The sequence below is a fragment of the Anser anser genome, assembly GCF_964211835.1.
Source record: "Anser anser genome assembly, chromosome: 3".
NCBI lineage: Eukaryota > Metazoa > Chordata > Aves > Anseriformes > Anatidae > Anser > Anser anser.
In genome coordinates, this window is record NC_139722.1 from 65,569,604 (window position 1) to 65,590,737 (window position 21,134).

Genomic DNA, 21,134 nt, shown 5'->3' on the forward strand with positions numbered 1-21,134 from the left:
GTCCTAATATGCCCCCAGCCAGTTTTTGCAGATACTATAGCGAGTGAGAGGCCTGAGATACTTACTCCTAACGAGCCCTTTGTGACCCATGAGGCTTTGGTAAACCTCAATGTGGCTTGTAGGTCTCCAGCCTCTGCTGTTTAATGGACGCATGGAGATTTCTTATGTTTGGCTGCCAAACAGGCGATGTTAACCAACGCAGTAGCATCCTGAGGCAAAAACACAATGCAGCTGCAAATAGGAAGGGCCTGTCAGCTTTGTGACTTTCATCCTGTACATTTTTCTTGCTTATAGCCCCCAGAGATCAACTTACCTGAAGCTTACCTGTCATAACAAGCAATATAAAGTCAGCCAGGCTGAGAACTAATCTCCTGGGGGCTTTTTTTCTTTAAACACTCCCACTCCATTCACCCCCTCCCCAAATCCTGAGAGTCAACAAAGAACTGACACTTTCATTTTGCGTTTATGAAACACGTAGATTCAGTGGGGTACAGACAAGCAGTTAGACTTGTAACCACTTAAAGTCATTATAAGCTGGTGGGAAATGATTTTTAGATACTGGCTGTCTTTATGAGGAAAAAAACACCAAACAATTAATTGCCAAGAAATTGGGCACGTTTAAAGTATACATGTATAATGTGTTATAATTTATTTCATTGGTAATAGCTCAAAACTGGCTGTGTATTTCCTTTCCTGTAAATGTATTCAATGTGTCTGAAGATTACTGGCTTGTTCCTTGCAGTTTTGTAGATTTATTGCATTTCTGAGTGGAAGGAAGTGTTGGTTTTGGCACAGATGCTACGAGTATTCTTGTTCTGAAAATGTGAAGTAGTGTTCTAGTACACCGTTAATCTGGCCTCTTTTATGTAGACACAAAGAAGGGTGTAGTGGCTTTGTTGTCCTGTGTGTTAGACCATCGTGCATGGTCCTCCTCTTCTGATGAATTGTTCAAGTGATTCATAAAAAGAAGGAAAATACTAGTATTAATAATTTGTATTAAAAATCCATATGTGACTTAAAACAGCTTCATTAGTTGTAGAGTAGTTCCTGTGCTTAAATACTGGAATTGAGAAGTTTTGAAGGCTGGTCCAACTCTTCTTAGAAGATAACGGATTTGGTAACTTGGGAAGAAAATGCTGTTGTTGTTTCTTACTTGAATATTGCCACTTTTGAAACACGGAAATGGAATATGGAAGAACTACATAAGGCCCGATTGTGAGACATGAAAGAAGCTATGTCTGTGCAAGTGAGTGAACAATAACATGGACAACTTGAGGTCTGTGGATAAAGCCAAGTTGTCAAGAGCTGGACAAGCACCAGGCAAAAATGAAAGATGGTCTATAGTTTAGTTGGAAGGGAAGTCAGGGAGAGTAGCAGAACATGAGCCAGCAGGAAAAAGGAGATGTGAACTACAAAGCATTGCACAAACTACATGACCATGACGCTTGGCTTTTAAAGCCTTTTGTTTGACAGCGCCATCATGTTTACTGTATGGTGAACATGATTCTGAAGAGAGGACAAAAGTTTTTGCTGGAAGAGTTTGGGGGAGTTTGCAGACACCTGAAACTGAAAAATACATCCTGGGTGCTTACAGCAACACCTCTGCCTTAACTCCCCTCTGGTACTGTTCATTCTGCTAGTTCCACCCCCAGGTGCTTGCTTACCTTCCCCTACGCAGAAGCTGCTCCTTGCATAGCTAGTGTGTGAGTGTTTCCCAAGCTGCGTCCCGGTGCAGAATAAGCACGGCTAGCTGAAACCCTGCACCAGGGCAATTGAAGCTTTTCCACTGACTTTGCCCTGAAGTGGGGTAGGGAGTGTTCGTGTGATCTCTTAGCACACAGGAGTGAAGGCCCCAGCTCATTGCCCTGGCATGGACTAGGAAGGTTTGTCTCTCCCAACTCTGAAGTCTTCCATGGGCATTAACCAGTCCTGAAAATGGCCATTGGGTGGTAAATGTTGTCATCCTCTCTTCCTCACTAAAAATGGAGCATACAAGACCTGGTGAACTGAAAGCTATAGACCAAGTGACTAAGTGAGCAGAAATGAACAAAGTCAGGCCCCGGATTTTTGCATTCACATCTTTCAGCCAGCTGTCCCTGTAGAGAAAACATCTCTCTCCGTGTTGCTCAGCCTGCAGTACATCCAGGGTTTGCTTAACCGCAGAAGAAAAACACTGCAAGAAACATCCGTAGAAGATGAGGTGAACCAAAAAACAAATAAAGTCCTTCATTAAGCGAGTTGAGGGTGGTGGAGGACTCCATCTGGAGATAGTTAGCCACAGCACAGGGTTAACTTGCTTGCTATCCCTTCAGTTTGTCAATGGGAACAGCCTCCTCTCTCCTCCCACATCTCTGTTACTCTGCCTGTGGTTTAGCAGATAACATAATTACATCATGACAGTCCCTGGATGGGAATGCTGCTGTTTAGCATAATTGGCAACCTGTTTTTTCCCTGAGGGCTTGTTTCATGGGTTGTATACCAGCAGGGCAGAACTGAGCCTTCAGTGTCTTTTCAGCGGCACAAAGCTGTCTGGCAGCAGAGATCGGGTTTTTTTTAACCCCGAAGAACTGACACACCCTCTGTGTTAATGGGGCCGCAGGTTTTATTACTATGTTCCAATTTAATTTTTTACTCTTTCTCTTTATGCACTAAATTCCACATGGCAGTGAGAGGAGAGTGGAGGAACAACAGAGGAGGCAGAGCTAATTAAATTAGCCATTTCTTAAAAACAAATAAATACCAGGCAGTTCAATCTCATTTAAAAAATAAATAAATACCAGCACGTAGCCCATTTTTATTGGTTCAAGCAGTTACTTCCATGCCCAGATGTTAATGCAGGGAAAACTTAAGATTCCCAAGGGGTTTATTTTGTCTTACTCTATTTCTTTATAACTCACTCTGTGCTCCCACCATTTTTGGCATTTTTAATTTTTTACACAAGGGATGGTAGCAGAACTTTTGAGACAAGCCAAAAATTGTTGTTCTTTAGGGGGTAAAGAAAAAGGAATGTGTTTGGGGTGAGGGAGAAGGGAAATTTGGGTAATACTGAGATGGTGCACCAGGTCACCCTTCAAGAGGAGACAGCAAAGTAAAGAGGTTTTTTTTTTTTTTCCTGACATACTGACAGGAACTTTCCTTTTCTAACCCAAGGATTGGGGCTGGAGTCCCACAGAGAGCTACACACGTGTGTGCAGCCACATATATTTGTAGAAGTTTTTACTATCCGATTAAGATTTATATTATATTCTTGGTGTAAACTTCTGTAGTGAACTTTTCAAGAAAACTGTGACATTTTTCAAAGTATTTCTTGTCTCTTATCAGTTAAAACAGAAACGCCAGAGCTCCGATAGCGATCACTGCAAATGGTTCTTTGTCTAAAACCACTTAAAGAACTGGGACATGAGACACTGAGCAGCACTCCTCAGAGCTCCTCTGTAGCAGGATATAGTGGATTTAGGGTAAACCCTGCTACAGCAGGGTTTTGCTTAGGTCTCACCGAAGCTGGGTAGGTGCCATAAGCTGTGTCATAAGAGGTAAAAGGGGTCCTTTAGTCTGGTGGACAGAGCCCTCCATGTCACCTAGTCTTGCTGTAATTACCTGAGAAGAGAGCCATCTGTGTTACAGTGAACATTAAATTTGACCTGAAATGAAATTGTTGATGATAACTTTGTTCTCAAAAAAAACACAAACAAGTTCTGTTTTTTATTGTCCACCAGGCATTTTCACCCATTAGTCACCTGCTTTTACTAGCGGGTGCTTTCATGCTTATAAACAAAATATCCAAATAACCCCCCCCCAAAAGTCCTCTGACTCCATATAAAATGTCAACTATGTTCTTGAAAAGCTTGACTGAAGCACACCAAGGGCAGTATTCTGCCAGCGTGTATTCAGCTCTGCATTTAAGCTCTGTCTTGTTTTAGCCAGGAAATAGGTGGGTTCATCAAAATACTTCATGGAGGCAAAGGTCCTTTCCGAGAGCCAGCATGCAGGGCCGTGAGCTCCAGAGCAGCTATGGTTCTGAAATCAGTTTGAAGGCAGGTTTAAGACCGTGGGGGTGCTGACTGTGGAGGACGCCAGTGCTGGTGCTGGAGCTGGGCGGGCAGGCCGCTGGTGGGACCGGGAGCCTCACTCCACGTGACAGGGCTGTGTCTGTCTGAAGGCCTCTGGAGAGCTGGTGGTGTGACAGGGACCGAGAGAAACCTGGCCGAGCTGCTGCAGTCAAGTCAAAGCGTAAAGCTGGATGAGAAGAAGGGGATGGCAGGGCAATCCTGTTAACATCATTACCCTGCCACGGCTGGGCCTCCTGCTGCTGGACACCTGTCTGAACCCCATAGGGCAGCCTTTAAAATAGGAGGTTATATGGTCACTGCTGGCTCCTGTGCGTTCCCTCGTGGTCACAGAGTTGTCTCCATGCTACTGCTGACACTAGACATTCAATAATGATGGGTCAAGCTCATGAGGTCATGACGCATCAAAAATAAGACTCTGGACCTTTCCTTTTCTTTTCTTTCTTTGCCACTTGGAGGTTGCTATCTCAAGCTGTCTCTTACAAACACGAAGCTGAAAACTTTGGGTTTATTTTTAAGTGAAAAAATTTAAATAGAGAACCGGTTCCCAGTGACTTGCTATTCATAAAAGCATGAAATTGCCGTGAGATTTGCCAAGAAGCTTCGAGTTAGTTACATCATACATACCTCTGGCAGGAGCACCGCGGGAGCGGTGCGGGGTCCCCTGCCCGTCCCCTTTTGGGTCCCTGCCGGGTGAAAATTGCCGCCCTCTCGCCGAGCCCGAGCCTGGCAGCCAGCTGGGGTGGAAGGAGGCGAGCCGGGGAGTGAGCATGGGGCTTGGAAATGCTGAGTGCTTGAATGTTTGCACGAGCAGGAGGGAGGTTTAGGGGGAATTATAAACGTTTTTTTTAAGCCAAGAGAAGTGATTGAACCCTTGATCACTCCTTTTCATTTCCAGAATGTCACAACCACTCCCCTGAGCTCAGGAAGCTTGGAGTCAGTTGTTTGCAAGCTGCTTGAAAGCGCTCTTTTAAAAAATAATTGTTAGCCTCTCTGTTTCCTAACCTGCTTTTACACCAAGCCTGTTGCGCTGGAGATGAAGTTACGCATCAGCTTTGTTTGGCGTGTCAAAGAGGGTTTTTTGGGAGGTGTTTTCTGAGGGAGGCAAGTTGCAGCTGGCTGCTGGAGGGGCCCCGTGCCTTTGGCAGGCAGGGAAGTGCAGAGCTGAGCAGGCTTCAGGCGAGGAAATGAGGCTGCAGAGCTGCAGCACCCACGTGAGCGAGGGTGTCCGTCGGCTGTGGGCTCCCTGCTTTCCTTTGCCTCCTGTTCTGGGGGCGAGCAGGGTGCTGGGGGAACAGCCAGGCTGTGATGCCTGCTGTGTTCCAGCCAGGAATGCGATCGGGATGCAATCCCTGCGGCTGCTTTGTGCAGCTGTGTCGGACAGCGGGGAATGCCAGGGAGCCGTGGCCGGGGGGAAAGGAGGGACCCCCAGAAGCCTGCTGGGAGCAACCCCAGAGAAGGACACCTGTGCAAACACCTCCAGAGGAAACTCAGCATTTGAGGCTCATTTCTTTGTGGGAGAACCGATCCACATAGCTTATTAGATGAGTGGGTAAATAGCCCACGCTCTCTGTTGTGGTGCCTGCAAGCTGCCAAATCTGTCACGTGAAAGCCCACAATGAGAGTTTGAGGAGCAGTCAGGGCAGGCAAAAACTGAGAGTGGCACTTTCTGGGGTATTCCTGTGGGCTTTTCGAAGAGATGGCTTGCTTTCCCAGGGACCTCTGGAAACAGTCGTGTGCTCTATCACATAATGTTCCCTCCCTAGGAAAACATTTGGTAGTAGTTTAAAAAAGAAAACTTCAGAGAGCTTATGTAAAGCCAAAGTGAATTTGTTGAACCCTGATGCTGTACATACTTTACTTGGGATGATGTTGAATTTCCAGTGCTGGTTTGAGCTGCTAGCAATAGTTGCAGAGCCTTCCAGTGACACTCAGGCTTTTTGTACTTTTTTTTTTTTAAATCAAATCCTTTTAAACACACAACTAAATACTAACACTTCTGTGTTTTGTTTGTCTGGATCAATGTGGCCACAGTGCTCACAAAGTGGGAAAACTTGAGCTTTGTCCTCAACCTTATACACACTTTTTACTGCCTAATCCTATTCCTATCTTTGGCACAAAATTGTGTGTGAATTTCTTCTATAAGCTCTTAAATGTTACGCTTGTTCAATTCACTTTGAAGTGTGTTATATTTCAAGTATGAATGGGTTATTCTTTAATACACTATTATCCTCCTGAGGATGTGCTACCAGAAACATTGACTCTTCCCAGCAGATCATTTTATAGAAATATCCAACAATATCAGCTGCACTTCCGACGTGTTCAAGAACTTCAGCTGTCTCCAAGCCCATGACCCTGTTTTGCTTTGCTTCATTTCTCCAGTGGCACTCTGTTTCTTCTGAATCATTAAGCAGCAATACTCTGAAATTTTCAAATGTTTAGGGCAGCTTTAAGTTTGACCTTATTGTCAACGAAAGTACAACAGTGAATGATATTGAGGTTGAGTTACTCATGTTCATAGCTGGTTTTAAGTTGATTTTTGTATTGCTTGCAGTGGCCACAATATTTCAAGTTTTCTTCACCAAGGTACTGCAGAATCAAATATTCATGTTTGTAGCAGTGGCACGTGCTGACGGAGCTGGGTGGTTGCAGTTCCTCCATGTCAGGCAACGGAGCATCACTGCTGAAACTCAGATCAATGCTGTGTGCTGAAGCTAAGCACTGCGTGAATGTTGATGGTGTAGCATAAATATGCATTGTCAGGAACAAAATGGGGTCTTGTGTTGTATAGCTGCTTCGAGGCTCAAGGGATGCTCATCCACTTCCAGCTAAAATAATTCAGTTTAAACTTGTTCGTAGAAATTCAAGTTGATGCTTTATTTTAGCCTATGGATTACAAAGATTGTTCAATGTCAATGTGTGACTGAGGGAAGTTTTAGAAAATTATATGCTGTAAAAAAAGCAAAACAAATTTTTTTTGATATCTAAAAAATCTTTAAGATGCAACAGGTGAGCAGGTGGCGATGAAAAATCAGAACTCTGCTATTCAAGCTCTTCTCTTTCACTTTGTAGTTAGAGTTGGTGTAAAAATGGTCTCTGTTTTTTTTGTTTGTACAGCTCTTGTCACAAACAGGTCCTGATCTATGACTACACCTCTTAAGCACTGTGATAATACAAGTCATTTATTATTAATGGAGAGCAGAGGAGAAGTGGGGACCTGAAATACATTCATTTCCCCACTTCCTTGTTTCATGCTGTATCAATTATGTATTTGCTGTGTTTATGGTGCTCTTAGAGTTGTTGTTTTCCCCTAAGGGAAAAAGGAAAATTCTGCTGTAAAAGCTGAGCAAGTTCTCAGTACCTTTTCTGATGACAGGATGGCTTCTCCCCATCCAAGGCCTCACCAAGCCATGAGACCCTCTGGTTGGCTTTGTCAGGGACCTCCAGGAACAGAGACCTGAAGGGGCACCCAGGCTACTTTCAGCTGCTGCTCTGCTCACCTCTCCAGGCTCAGCACCTGGGGCAGCTCATGGGGCACCTCCCATAAATGCTGATTCAATGGAAAAAATAAAGTTCAAAATGTATACCGATCGGTCTTCAAATCTGCTTAAAGATGATTCTGTAATTCTGTAGTGTTTTACGGCGCCACTAGCTTGCTTGATGGAATTACTACTTCGTGATTGTGTAGGAAAGGGAATATACTGTTTTTATTTATTTAAAGTGTAACTAAATCCTATCGCAAACTGCATATGGACCTTTTTTTCCATGAAAACGCCCCTGAGCTTCAGAGTTTAATTTGGTAAAGGAAGAGCAGCTGGGCTGACAAATATGTCAGCTTGTGTCTGATTTTCTCCACCCTGGCCCTAATAAGGAACAAGATGCAGGGAATAAAACAGCTGTGTGCTGTGCAGCGGGGCATGAGGAGAGTAATGAAACATGATGCTGAAGAAAAGTCAGCTGCAACTTGGCGACTCCCATTTTCTCCTAGCAAATAAGATAACTTCAGCTGTATTCAGGATCCTGGTATTATACACACAGAAAAAATATGAACGGTTTTTGCGTGCTGTAGCTTTAGAATTGACAAATTGACATTTTGACTGAGAGGAGCTATGTTTAATCATAAGTAGTTTCTTGTGAGTGCGTTGGAGTTGTATTATTTCTGTTTATCCAAGCTAGTATCTAGCAACAAAGGCAAACAGTTTAAAGGCAGCTAAAAAATAAACTTAAAATAAACACAGTTTTCTCTACAAAGACTGCAGGACTAATAGCCTGCAAAAACGTTTGCAGTGACAGCAACACTCAGAAATTTGCTAGCTGGATTTAAAAGTGTCCTTGACCTCTGCTGGGTTCAGAGGCCAGCTGGGCCACAGAAAGAAACTATTTGCTACAGGTTTGACTTGCACACTTGTGGACAAGTGCAGTATGCTGTTTCCTGTGCTAGAAAAAAGGTGTTGAAGTAGTGCCAGTATGAAAGAAAACGTCACCTTTAAATGGCAGTACAGCGAGCTCCGGGCTGTGTGCAGGGAATTTAATTACACAGCTGATCAGATGGATCCTAGGATTTTTTGTAAGTAAATGTTCTGTTAATTGCAATCAAGAGCTCCTTATTATTTTACCTAAACGTGAGGAAGTGTTGGGATGGGAGTCCCCCAAAACCAAGCCTGCTTTCAGATTTATATACGCATTAACTGTGGAAGACTTGGTTAAAGATGTACGATAATGGGAAAAGCACACATGCAGTGTTCATGCAGAACTGTTTTTGGCAGGGATGTTGGGTAGTCAGGAATGAATTGGGATGGGTGAGCGGGGGAGGAGAGATGCGTAACTACCTTCCCCGGCTTCCTTCATGTGGAAGAAGGAAACAGCCACCACTGTTAGTGCTCCAGGCGGTCATCACGCGAGCCTTTGATGTGGTGTGGGGGTCAGGGCGTGCTGCTGTGAGGGCCTCTCCTCTCAGCTCTTGTATCCTTGTGTGAGACCTTACACCACAGGCGGTGAACTCGGGCACTCTTCCTGCTAAAACTCTTCCGTCTCTTCCCAAACTCGTCCCCATCCCCTCCTGTCCCCTCCTGCTTGTTCCTGACTGAGCTCCGTGGCACACCACACAGCTCAGTCTTGTCAGCACGCTGTTTCGCTGGCCCTCCTGTGAAGTAGAAAGGAGCTGATTTGTCTTTAAAATTCTGTACAAAACAGTTGTTTTTTCTGCTGGCTCAGCACAGTGATGAGGTGCAGCCTCACAAAGAGCGACCGACATGGTTGTTCAGCTGAGGTTTCCACCAAGACGCTGTGAGAACCCAGGCTGAAATAGCTGGAAATACGCCTGTGGGCTCAGCATCTCTAGAAAGCCATATCTGCGTACCTACTCCACTGGCAGTGTTGATGCTTTCTGGAGACGTCCCACTGCTCATAGCACCGTGGTGAGCAGTGCGGTTCTTTGGGCGCGAGCTGTGAGGAAACACCTCTGTCTTTCCACGTGTGCTGAGGGAGGGGTAGAAAGGCATCCGAGAGAGATCAGCAGCCGAGCTGGTTAGCCTGCACAGCAGGCCGGATGAGCTGTTGGCAGCGCAAAATCCTCGCTCGGGATGATGTCAGGCTCCAGGTGAACCAGCCAGCTTAGATCTGAAGCAGCCCCGAGCTGTGGCTGCTTAGGTATGGAGGGGAGTGAAGCCAGAAAGCCTTTGAGGAAAAGCCCAGAGTAACTTTGGCTGTGCTTTGCCAGTTTTGCAAGGTTTTTGACTCAGCTGTAGCAGTGAGTCGCTCAGACCGTCTGAGGGTGTGCTGGTTCACTCCCCGGGCTGGCTCCTGAGAGGAGCCGTGATTTAGCAGCTAGAGCTGCAGGGATTCAGCAGGCCGAGGGGACAAGGACTGCCCAGCACGATTTGCGCCAGGCAACCAGGCTGTCACTCGCCGTGCTTCTTCCAGTTTTTCTTCCAACAAATTCCTACTGACTGTATTTCTCATCAAATTCCTGGGAGCTCTGGGGATGGCACATTCCAGTTTAGTGATGACATAGCGTAGCTATTACGTTTGCCCCCCTTTCGTCAGGACAAACCAGCACCGGGGAGCCCCAGGGGCACGGCCTTCCCCTGTCTTCCCTCTCCTCGGCAGGGGCTGCCGCTAGGACAGGTGGTACAGGAGCTGCTGGCCCCGCTGAGCAGATGGAGAGTAACTTTGCAGCTAGCTGGAGGAGTGGGAACAGGGCCAAAGGCTTCCACGTGGCACACTTGGCCGGCTTTTATCTCAGCGTCAGTAGTACATACGTATTAATTACCGCAAAAGATGTTTTTGTTTTTATTCCTGCTTATTACCGCATAGGAAGAGGGGCCACGTACTCACTTCAGATTATTTTCGATAGCCAGTATCTGTTGGGAAGTTTTATCACTTGCCTGTAGCTAAAAATATCTGTTGTAAATTTGTTGTAGGTATTTTACTCCCCTGTATTAGGACTACATCAAGACATCAAGAAAAGTCAGTCAGTAAGGAAATATTTCCAGTTCTGCAGTTCTGGTTTTCAAATGTGACATTAAAAATATCATTAGGGAATTTAACAAGATGAGTATGTGCAGCGCACTTCTAGGTTGAATTACAGAATTATCCAAAAAGGTTTTAAAACTATAAATAGAAATATATATACCATTGTACTTTAAGGAGATTTATCCCTTAATATTCTGACACACAGCATTAATTTTCAATCCTCAGCCTTTCAAAGCAATTTGGATGCTCTTTCACATGTACTGTGTTGTTGTTGTTTCTGTCCTCCCACATCTCTGTTACTCTGCTTGGATTTTTTTCCCCATTTTTGTGGAAGTTGCTTGGATCTAGAATGCAACCTTTGACCTGATGTTTCATATATCTGGAAAACGTAACTGTCTGGAAATTTTCCATTTGCTTCTTTTCACTGGAGTATTGGGGTTGAGAAGAGAGGAGCAAGCGGCCCGTGTTGAACTGCTGATCCCTTTTCTTTTGGTCTGAGCCAGCCACCTTCCAGTCAGAGAGCAGGTATCGAGACGTTTGCAGCCAGATCACTTTCAGACCTGCATAACGGGATTGCAAAGCATTTGTTTATTCCTTTCTTGGTAAGGCAAAGGGATGGAAGTTAAACACTGGGCTGGAGAGCAGGAAGTAGTGCAGATGTGCTAATACGGACTGCATGAGGCCAAAATGTAAATTCTTAATTTGCAAACACATTTGTGGGCATATTACAAGCATAAGGTCAGGTCCTTATTTTTATTCAATCCCTAAGCAAAATCCTAGTATGTTTTGACACGAGAAGCAGGTGAAAACAGAGTAGGTGAGATTACAGAGGTAAAACCACAGTGTTAATGCACCACAGAACACCCCCCATTTGCTCAAATGCCTGTGCAGATGTAGCTGGGAGCCTTGCACAGGTATGGCAAGGGCAGTTTAATCTGGCAAAGTAAAAAGACAAACAGCTAAACAAGCTCGTCCAGGCTCTAAGAAATTAATCCTAGGTTTACAGCTGAGAGAAAGAGCTGGAATAAATGCATGTGGGAGACAGCACCATTGCTCAGGCAAATCTGAAACGTGTGACTTGGCTCATGATCCTCCTCTTCTGTGCACAGCATCAAAGGAGCGGGTGGCAGGGTGTGCCTCTCCTAGCTTCCACGCTAACATGCTGTTCTCCAAGGGGTTTAGCAGTGCCTGTACAGGATTAGTACGGTGCTGGCTGTGCTTTTTGCAGAGCCTAGGCAGGGACTTACCAAAGGGGAGAGCAGAATATGGCCTGTTGTCCGCAGATGCAAAACTGGATTTCCGTTTCTCTGGCTTTCTGCAGCAAGGTAACGCTTTGCCTGTGGTGAAATGGGAGTTGCATGGTTCACCCCTATAAAAATTCATCTCTCTGAACTTTGGCATTGCTGGTCCATGTGCGACTCTGACAACCCGAAGGGTGTCTCTGCATATACCCTTGCGGAAGCCCGGGGGGCACTCAGGCTGCAGCTACCCGAGGAGGATCCCCCCGCTACCCATGCCGGCTGCTTTCAGGCAGCAGCCAGAATCCATCTGAAGTAGCCGCTGCCCACCCTGTTTAGCTCATTGCCAGCAGGAGGCCCAATTAACATTTTGCAACATTGGCAGTTCCATATGGAAACTACCATTCAGCCGCCTACGTTTGAACTTCAGCTCTTTCCTTTCATTTAATTAAAACACAATCAAGTCAATTAGCTCATGACAGAGTTTCCCCAAAGTTAAACTCCAGATGTATGGCAAGGCAAAAGCATTCAGATGCCAATTCATTGTGCTGCTCTGAGGTAGATTATAGCTCTCCCGTTTGTCAGTTTATCCTCTGGGGATTAGTTTCATTTTTTTCCCTTCCAAGTAGAAAATAAAAAGAGAGAAAGAAAAAAGACTTGTCTTTCCATCTGGTTTTGGTCAAGAAAAATTGATATAACGTTACAGAACTAGAGAGATTTATTGAAAATGACATTGATAGTGTCAGAATGACTTCTGGTTTTTAATGACCACGTCAAACATTTTACCACGCAGTGTCTTGATTTTTTTCCAGTAAGCTCCAGGAATAAGTGGCTTACCATACTCTATAGCAAGTTGATGAGTTATTGTTCTTGTCACTAAATTGGGATAATATACAGCTGCACAAACATGTTGATTTTGCTGGCATGAAAACCGTGACTTCAAACTCTGTTCCCTTTGGCAAGACTGTATAGAAAATTATAACACTGTCAGAAAGAGGTTTTGAGGTCTCAATAAACCAAGATGACTTTAGCAGCACATCCCTGCAGGACAGCTGGGTGCAGTGAGAGGAAGAGAAAAATAACTGAACCAGCTAACTGGTAGGTAGGAAGTATAGAAATCCTGCAGACCTAAATCCACACATAAGGTAACCTTCAACTGAAGCCATTGCATCTTCTGTTGCATTTCTCAATTCATTCATGATTAGATATGGCAATCCCCTGAGTATTGCAACAAAGGTTATATTGACACAATTTAAGGGTGACGGGGTGATACCACATTAATATTGCAAGTGAGATACCCAGTGCCAGTGAAGGTAATAGGTACCGGTCCTACCACGGCGTGTCAGTGGAGCACTTGGTTCTGTGCCTTTTCCTGCTTGGTGATTCAAGTGGTGTTGTATATTCTCATCTAAGCAGAGCAACAATTTTTCTTGCAGAAGGCCCATACTTATTGCATCAATGATGTACATGTGATTTCCCATATCTCTATAAATTAATTAATGTAGCTACCCAAGTACAGCATCGCCTTCTTCCGGCTCTTGCTGTTGGCTGAATGGCCTCCAAAATGCTTTTTGCAGAGGACCATTACTCACACTGCCAGGTAGGGTGTTCTTTGAGAAGGAAAGGACAGGAGGTTGCAATGCTATTCATTTGGGAAGGAGGAGGAGGAACCCAAGTCTTCTGCCTGCCCTGTAAATACTCTAGGCAAATGCATGCTCATTTAGTGGATTAATCTGGGCTCAGGCACATGGTATGTGCTAGGCTGTTTAGTGCTGTCAGGTCCGTGGCTACAGTTTCATGGTATTCTGGCTGCAGCTGATTTAGGCTGTCTGCCCAGTCCAATCTGGCCCATGCCACAGCTCTCTCCTTATCCGATCCTGACACTTCAAGCATTTGTAGGATTGTGCTGAAGACTACATCACTACAGTGACCCAGATTAAAAGTAATCTTTTAAAAAAGGAAAGAGGGTAGAAAGGGGAGACGATTTTTGTCTGGATCATTGAGATCTACTTGAGATCAAGCCCAATGAACAGTTGCATTTTTTACAACTGAAAGGATGGATTATTTTTTTAGGGTCAGGAGTGAGCAGATGGAAGAGTAGAGAAGAAAATTCCTTCATCGCCAAAGCCAGTCTGCTGTGAGAGTCTGGTTTGGGCTTATATTTTATGTGCAGTAAAGCAGAGTTTTCAGATAATTTTAATCTCATGACTTGCAGCACCTGCACTTTCAGAGTCAGGGCACTTCTGATCAGAGTTCCTCAGGTTCCCAATAGCACAACTCTTGGCATAGGGACCTAAGTTCTGCCTTATTTCTGTTGTTGGGTATATCCCTAAGAGCTTTTTTACTCCAGGATAACAAGTATCATTGTGACAAGAATAAACTAATTAAAATTTGCTTGGAGGCATTGATTCCAGTGTACTTGTTATTTAAACCACATTTCAGATGAGAATTATTAAACAGCAATTTTGTAAGATATTTCATACTCACAGCAAAGTCTACCTAATAAACTTCTCATTGGGACTAAATGTGAATATGGACTAATTAAAGCTATTCAGATTCAGTAAAGGACTCTTTAAAAGAAAATCTGAGTATACATCTACCAGCTACTTAAGCTACTTGGGTTTTATCTTTGTTAAATCATCACTGACAGAAGTTACTAGCAATAAACTACAAGCAACAAATTATGATCCATTACCTATTAAAATGTGGTTCTACTAGAATAAGAATGCCATAACAACATCATATATATGTTTATATATAATCTGCATGACTCTGATTATCCAGTAGTGAGGTTAGATTCTTCTACTGGCTTTCCACTTTCACTGCCAAGAATAAAAAGTACAGCACAACCTATTGCATAAGGTTAGCCCTCTTTTTCTGTTCATGAATTATCTTTAAAGCAAATCTTTAAAAAGAAATGGTCTAAATGCATTCTAGACCAAAAGGCATGGAACCAGTAGAATCACAGCTATTTATTTCAAAGGCATTTATAGTAGACTTGCTTGAAACAATTTGATGGATAGTTTTTGTTGCATTTTGTAAAGTGAGTTCTGAGTTCTTACCTGAAGAAGGTATTTGCGTGTTTCAGTGCTGACGTGAACATTGCAGTGCTGAAATGCACTGTGCTATGGAAAAACTGCATATAATCCGTGCAGCTGCTGCAGCTGCACAACACCTCTGGAGATCATTCAGAGCAGAAAAGTGTCTCCCAGGCAGCTACAGAGATCAAAGTTGTTTTTTCCAAGTAGCCTTCCTAGGATCAGATGTGTTCGGGCATTTCCATCTTTGGTTGTTTATAGGAAAGTTAAGGTCATCCCTAAACCAATCTAATCTTTGCTGGCTGCCTGCAAGCTCAGGGAAGGGTTTTTTATTTCTTTCATCGAGCCTGTGCCAGCGCGATTTGGCTTTGCAGTGTCTCAGTGTTGTAGTTGGTCTTTTACAACAGAATTTCCTCTTGGAGATTATGATATAATGCTTGGGATGACATCAACAGGAATGCTTGGGATGACATCAACAGGAATGGTTAATAGACTTACAGGATGATGATTTTTGATTTATTTCTCTTGCATCTTCTGCTACCTAGAGTGAGAGGTCCCTGATGGTACTGATTTAAATGCCACCCTCCAGCTTACAAGAAAGGTCAGAAATAGCTGTGTCAAGCAGTGCAGAATCAAATGCCTTGAACCTTTCAAATTACTTGACTGAAGCACTGCTGGTACCAGTGCATTGTCTCAGTTTATTCAGACTATGTCTACGTTGGCAGGCATTGCGGTGTGGTGGGAACGAGTGTGTAACGTAAAACAGTTGCAGCTGTTTTGGTTTTAGCTGGCTGTAGCCTGGTACCCCAGACTGATTGCTCCTCAGCACATGGAGCACAAGATGCCCTCCTGGAGTTCATCTTCCAGTTCAGTTGCATGCTTAACAAAACTTGTTCATGCTCTTCATAGCTGCTGTGAAATACAAACCAAAGCTTAGCAAGTGGAAGCAGTCTGGAGGTTTCCTTCGGAAGCAAAGTCCTGATGCAAACAGAAAGACTGACAGAGGCACGCTGTTGCTTACAGTGAGTGTTTGGGGAGCATCAGCACAGAACTCATCCAGGAGCCTAGAGCTAGAATATCAATGTGTAAAGCTCCAGTGATAACCCTCCCTACTTTTTTTTTGTTTTCTGTTTTAAACTGTGCTTTTCAAACTCCATTTTGTAACATTCTTATTCTCGGACTCTCAGTTCAGAAGAACGTGTGTGTAATTCTCCAGCCCACTGTTTTTTGTCCCCCAGAATCAAAGCACGAATGGCACTGCAGCACTGTCACGAGTTTCCATAAAGGAAGTCCAGTGAAATAGTACGCAACCTCCAAAATGTGTCTGGCTAGCCAACAATAAAGCTATTTATTTTTTAAAAGCAAACTTCATTTAAATGAACCTTCTTACATTTTCTCCAACATTTGGTATAATCAGACACTTATCCTTCAGATTTAAAATCTGCATCTAGTATAAAGGACAGCGATATAACAAAATAGACTATGCAGGTAGTATAGTCAGAAGTCCTAATGTCAAACTTAAAAATTATGTTTGTTGAGGGCAGTGGAATGACTCATTGGCTTTCTGACGATGGTGGGAAGAAGGGAGGTCTTCAAGACACTGTACAAATAGAAAGAATAACACAAGTGACTGAATTCCTCTAATCTTGGAAAACTAAGGTGTTTCCTTTCATCTGAGTGAAAGCGTATAGTGCTTATAATGATTAATAGAAGGTACATAAGCTCTCTGAGGTGAAAAATACACTCCTTTATTCCTAAATAATACATGACCTATAAAGCAAACAGTGTAAATCTTAAACACCAATTTCCTGCTGAGTGTTTCGAAGATGAGAACTAATAGCTTTTGAAAAGATCTTTCCATGTATGCTGTGGAACGTCACTGCTGAAATTTTTTTTTCCCTCTACGCAACTTATTAATTGCTAAAATATGCTACCTTACTATTGCTTTTGAATTTAAATACGTCCTTTTTCCTAGAAGTGTTACTTTATCTCAGATTATTTCTAAAACCAACCTATGATGTTTGGCCATGCTTATTCTTTCATTTCAGATACATATTTAGATCCTTTTTTTCCAAATGAAGGAAGTGGTACAAGGTCAATGGATGAGTAAATTCCTAATTATGAGCACTTACGGAGCTCATTTGATAAATAAACTCCTCGTGTTTTATGGTCAGAAGGAGTTAATGTTGAATCCCCTTTTCAAGAGTTGCAGTCTTCCTAGACAGAATTATTCACCACTGAATTGAATTGATCCTTTTTTTTTTTTTTTTTTTGGTATGCTGGCTAATTTGAAGCAGACAGATTTCTTTAGCTGGGATGAATATCATTATTTCAGAGTTAAATGTTTTCAGCAGAGGGCAGAGGGAAGGAGTGATCCAAATCCATGTTTCTCTGTGGGGAACTATTGGAGCCATAATCCTCCATTCCCTCTGGCAGGCACAGGAGAAAAAATTCAGATGAGCCTTTTGTGAAAGTGGTTGCCTGCACCAGGCTGGACTCCATGACCCAGGAGGAGTTGAAAAGAGCTATGTTCTAGTATTTATAAAGACTGTGCTGTCTATCACCAGGGCGCAGGCTCTTCACATCAATAACCCGGCCTTTCAAAGCCAGTGAAGACAAGAACATGGGTTTTGTCCTGCTGCAGCCAAGGAGCGGGTAGCCTTTCACTAATGAACTCATGGACTGCCTCTGCAAATGAGATAATGCTTGGCTCCTGTCCCGGGACAAAGCTCTTCAGCCACCAGATCCTCATCTCTTTCCTTCAGCACCTCGCTCCTGAGTCTTTGGGTTTGCTAGCACGGATTTCACAAGCAACTGTGGTTTTCCACATCCCTCAGCACTGCAGAAGCATTGACTGGGAGGTGACTTAGTCCAGCCTCTCTGAGCAGGATTACTCCTGACAGGAGATGAGGACAGCCCTGACTAAGCCCTGGAAACCTCCGAAGGCAGGGATTCCCCAGCCTGCACCCTCCTCCTGGAAGTGCATTCTTCATGTCCAACCTGGCTCTCCCCAGCCACCATCTGCGGCCCTTGCACCTCCTTGTATCACCTGGAATTGCCAAGAAAAATTCAGTTCTCTTATCTTGTATCTTGTTATCTTATGTACTTGTATCTTATGTTATCTTATGTATCTTGTATCTTGTTATCTTACGTACTTCTCCATTAGGTCCACAGTTTGCAGCAGAGGCTTCAGTATTCAATACAGGATTATAAACTCCACAGGCAGTGACTGGAAACCTAGAAAGAAATGCAATCCCTAATTCCAGACAGGACACCCCTGCAGAGGTCCTGCTGCTGTCCCATGTCTCTCTCTGCCTGCCAAGCTGCTTGCTGGCTTGCGTTGATGGTCTTCTGATCCCCACCTCTTGCTCAGACTCTCTGACCCACCTCTTAGGGGCTCATCCATTGCACAGGAGTGTCGTCTTAAACCTCCCGAAGGATCACCCTGATAACGTTTTCCAGGATGTGCAAGCAAGGAAGATGGGGGTTTTGTACGCAAGTGATGGATAGACCTAGCCTGGCCCGTATGAAAATCTTGGCTTTTTACATTTAAAGCCCGTTTCAGCACCTTTCTTCCATCTTATCTCTGTGTTATAGGCCAGAAAGTACCCAGGGAAAACACTTGAAAAATAACTTTAAATGTTGATGTATCTGAATAACAGTAATTTCTGCTGGAAATTTTCTTAAGCTGTTTGCTCTGTCCCTCTGACAGTACAGAATTTGTTGCATTTTATGGCATAACTCAGATTTATTGATTTGAATGCTATCATTTTCATACAAATTCATCTCTGGTTTTAACTTCATAGATTTCAATTAAGTTATACAATGGATCTTTTTTTCCAAGTACTTCATTTCAAGACATTGGGAATGAAGTTTTTTGGACTCTGATTGCATGACATCAGCTTTCTCACAGAAAAGATTTTTTTTTAGCATCCTATATCAATCTAAAGTCTAGGACAAATATAGGTCTCATTAAATGCCATTTGTCTGAGAAACAGAGTAATAAGATTTCACCATGATGTTATGTGTCTGAATACATATCTTAGCAGCTAAGATACAGTACCAGGATTTAGGAAGCCATTTTGACAGACATGAAATTAAAAACTTAACTGTTCCGTGCCTCATATTTTCCATCTGTAAAATGGGAGCAGCGATATTTTGTTCTTTGAATAGCACTTTCTGATTTAATGGTCTATGATTATCATTATTACTGTTGACAGTGGCATCAGCTCTGTTCCAAACTGGTTATAATTGGAATGTTTAGATGAATGACAGCAATTACAGAGCCATTATGCTGCAAACATTTAAGCCTGTGATTAATTTTATGTACGTAAGTGATCGCGGTTACTTCAGTGAAGCTACTCACGTGAATAAAATTAAGCTCATTTGAAGTGTTTGCAGGATCAGGAGTGGAATGCTCTAAGAAACCGTAGTTCTTATATAGAAATAGATAATAGTAGACTTCTCAGGGAAATTTCTGGGAAATTTTTTTTAACTCTATGCTGCTGCGTGTTGTTCAACGAGCACTGATTTGGTTCACAAAACTCAATGTTACAGCCATTGATTATAAATACTGGCTTTGATATCACTCAATATGTTTTTGCAGAAAAGTGATCCTTCCTTATATTTTGGCTACAGCGCAAAAGCTTATTGTTAAATACATTTTCTTAGTATAAAGCCTGACTCATGGCATGCTCCACTGTGCGTGACTGATTACCAGGGATATCAAACTGAACTATTTCCATTCTGCTGCCAGCACAGTTATCATTAGAGCTCTTTTAAAAGGGGATTTGCTTTACTCCAAAGAAACGGTTTATGTTTTTACATTGTGCGGATTTTGTTTTCTGTATCATGATAGCTAGTTATTCAGCTTTACCAAAGACAGAGAAAATGTCACATAAACATGTGTTGAAAGGAGTACTTCAACAGAGAAGAAGAACCAGAGAAACGCACACATGCCAGAGGCACATTGTGAGCAGCCCGCTCTGGCTGGCTCTAGTGGGGATGCTGAGCAGAAGTGAAGCATGGGGCTAGCTAAGGTGAGGACTGGCTTCTGACTACAGGTGTGCCTTCTGGAAGAGAAAAATGGGGACTGCCACACAGCCTTTTGCAGTCTGATAATGGAGCGCTTTATCTGTTAGCTACCATTTTATTTTCCATCCTTCAGTTACCTTTGCTTTTTTTGTTTATGCAGTTGATGGCTTGGATAAGGCTTCAATCGCTAACTCTGATGGACCAGCCCCAGGATCCCAAACTCCCCCCTTCAAGAGAAAGGGCAAACTCTCTACCATCGGCAAAATCTTTAAACCTTGGAAATGGAGGAAGAAGAAGACCAGTGACAAATTCAGAGAAACATCGGCAGGTATGCACGTGGTCCTTTGGTGACAAATAGTAAGAAATGCAGTAATAGCTTTGAGGATAATACTTGAAAAGGTCTTAGATGTTAGATGGCAGAAATAATTTAGGCACGGTATTTGACATACGCAAAAACTGTTTGATTCTTGGCAAGGAAACACCTTACTCAGCTTCTGTCCTGAGCCTGTCACCAAAAATGTGCAATTTGTTCATTTAATATTCATTATATATGATATTCTTTTGATGTTGAAAGTGTTATTTTTTAACTAAGAAACACTGGACTGTATGCTACATGTTCTCAGGAATGTTGGAAGTGTCTCTGTCTTCTCCTAATAGCCAATGGCTTGGGTTATGAAACAAACCCTGCCTTCGTGGGGACGGAAGTTTGGTCTGTTCAGAGGTGAGAAGCATATGTGGTCATGCCCAGCAGGAGAACGAGGATCAGATTTGCTACCACTGCCTTCATACTGTCTGCTCAGCCCCTTCACTCCCCTATTGGATAGGCTTGAAGAACAGTCTGAAATAAAATGCTGTGACTGAATTATGTTCCTTCTGAAAATGAGCAAGATGGAGGGCTGGGATTCAGTCACCTAAACACAGGTGCTTGGTGCCACCTGAGGTGCTCTGGACATCCTGGCTGCTCTCCCTAAAGGTTTTGCATCATGTTTGCCATCGCTTTGCAGATATCCCCAAAATCTTGGGACATCTCAAGTGGCTGTAGAAAGTCATGCTTAGGAAACTGAACCCAATCATGCATGTATGTCTCTGTGTGTCAGAGCTCTGTCCAAGGTTTCTCCAGAAAAATCCCCAACTTCTATTTTGGGAGTCAGATATTTGATGCTATGCTTTTCTCAACTTGAGCTTTATCAGAGTCCATGGAGCATCTATGGGCTTTTCAGATTCATTTCCACAGTACAAGTTCTCTGTCCACTGTCTTCCATGCCTTTGGGTTAGAAAACCAA

The 21,134-nt window shown here is 43.3% G+C and overlaps 1 protein-coding gene across 6 annotated transcripts in view; it reads left to right on the top strand.

Annotated features, from left to right (window-relative positions):
- PHACTR2 (phosphatase and actin regulator 2) overlaps positions 1-21,134 on the top strand; it is a 144,672-nt gene that overhangs the window by 71,213 nt on the left and 52,325 nt on the right. For 5 of the 6 annotated variants that reach the window (XM_083828763.1, XM_083828766.1, XM_083828765.1 and 2 more), the window contains exon 2: positions 20,012-20,179. In XM_083828763.1, the coding sequence (XP_083684889.1) occupies positions 20,012-20,179 (168 nt within the window). Of the gene's footprint in view, positions 1-19,713; positions 19,857-20,011; positions 20,180-21,134 lie in introns of those variants that run through there. The other variant, XM_083828768.1, reaches the window with a different exon arrangement.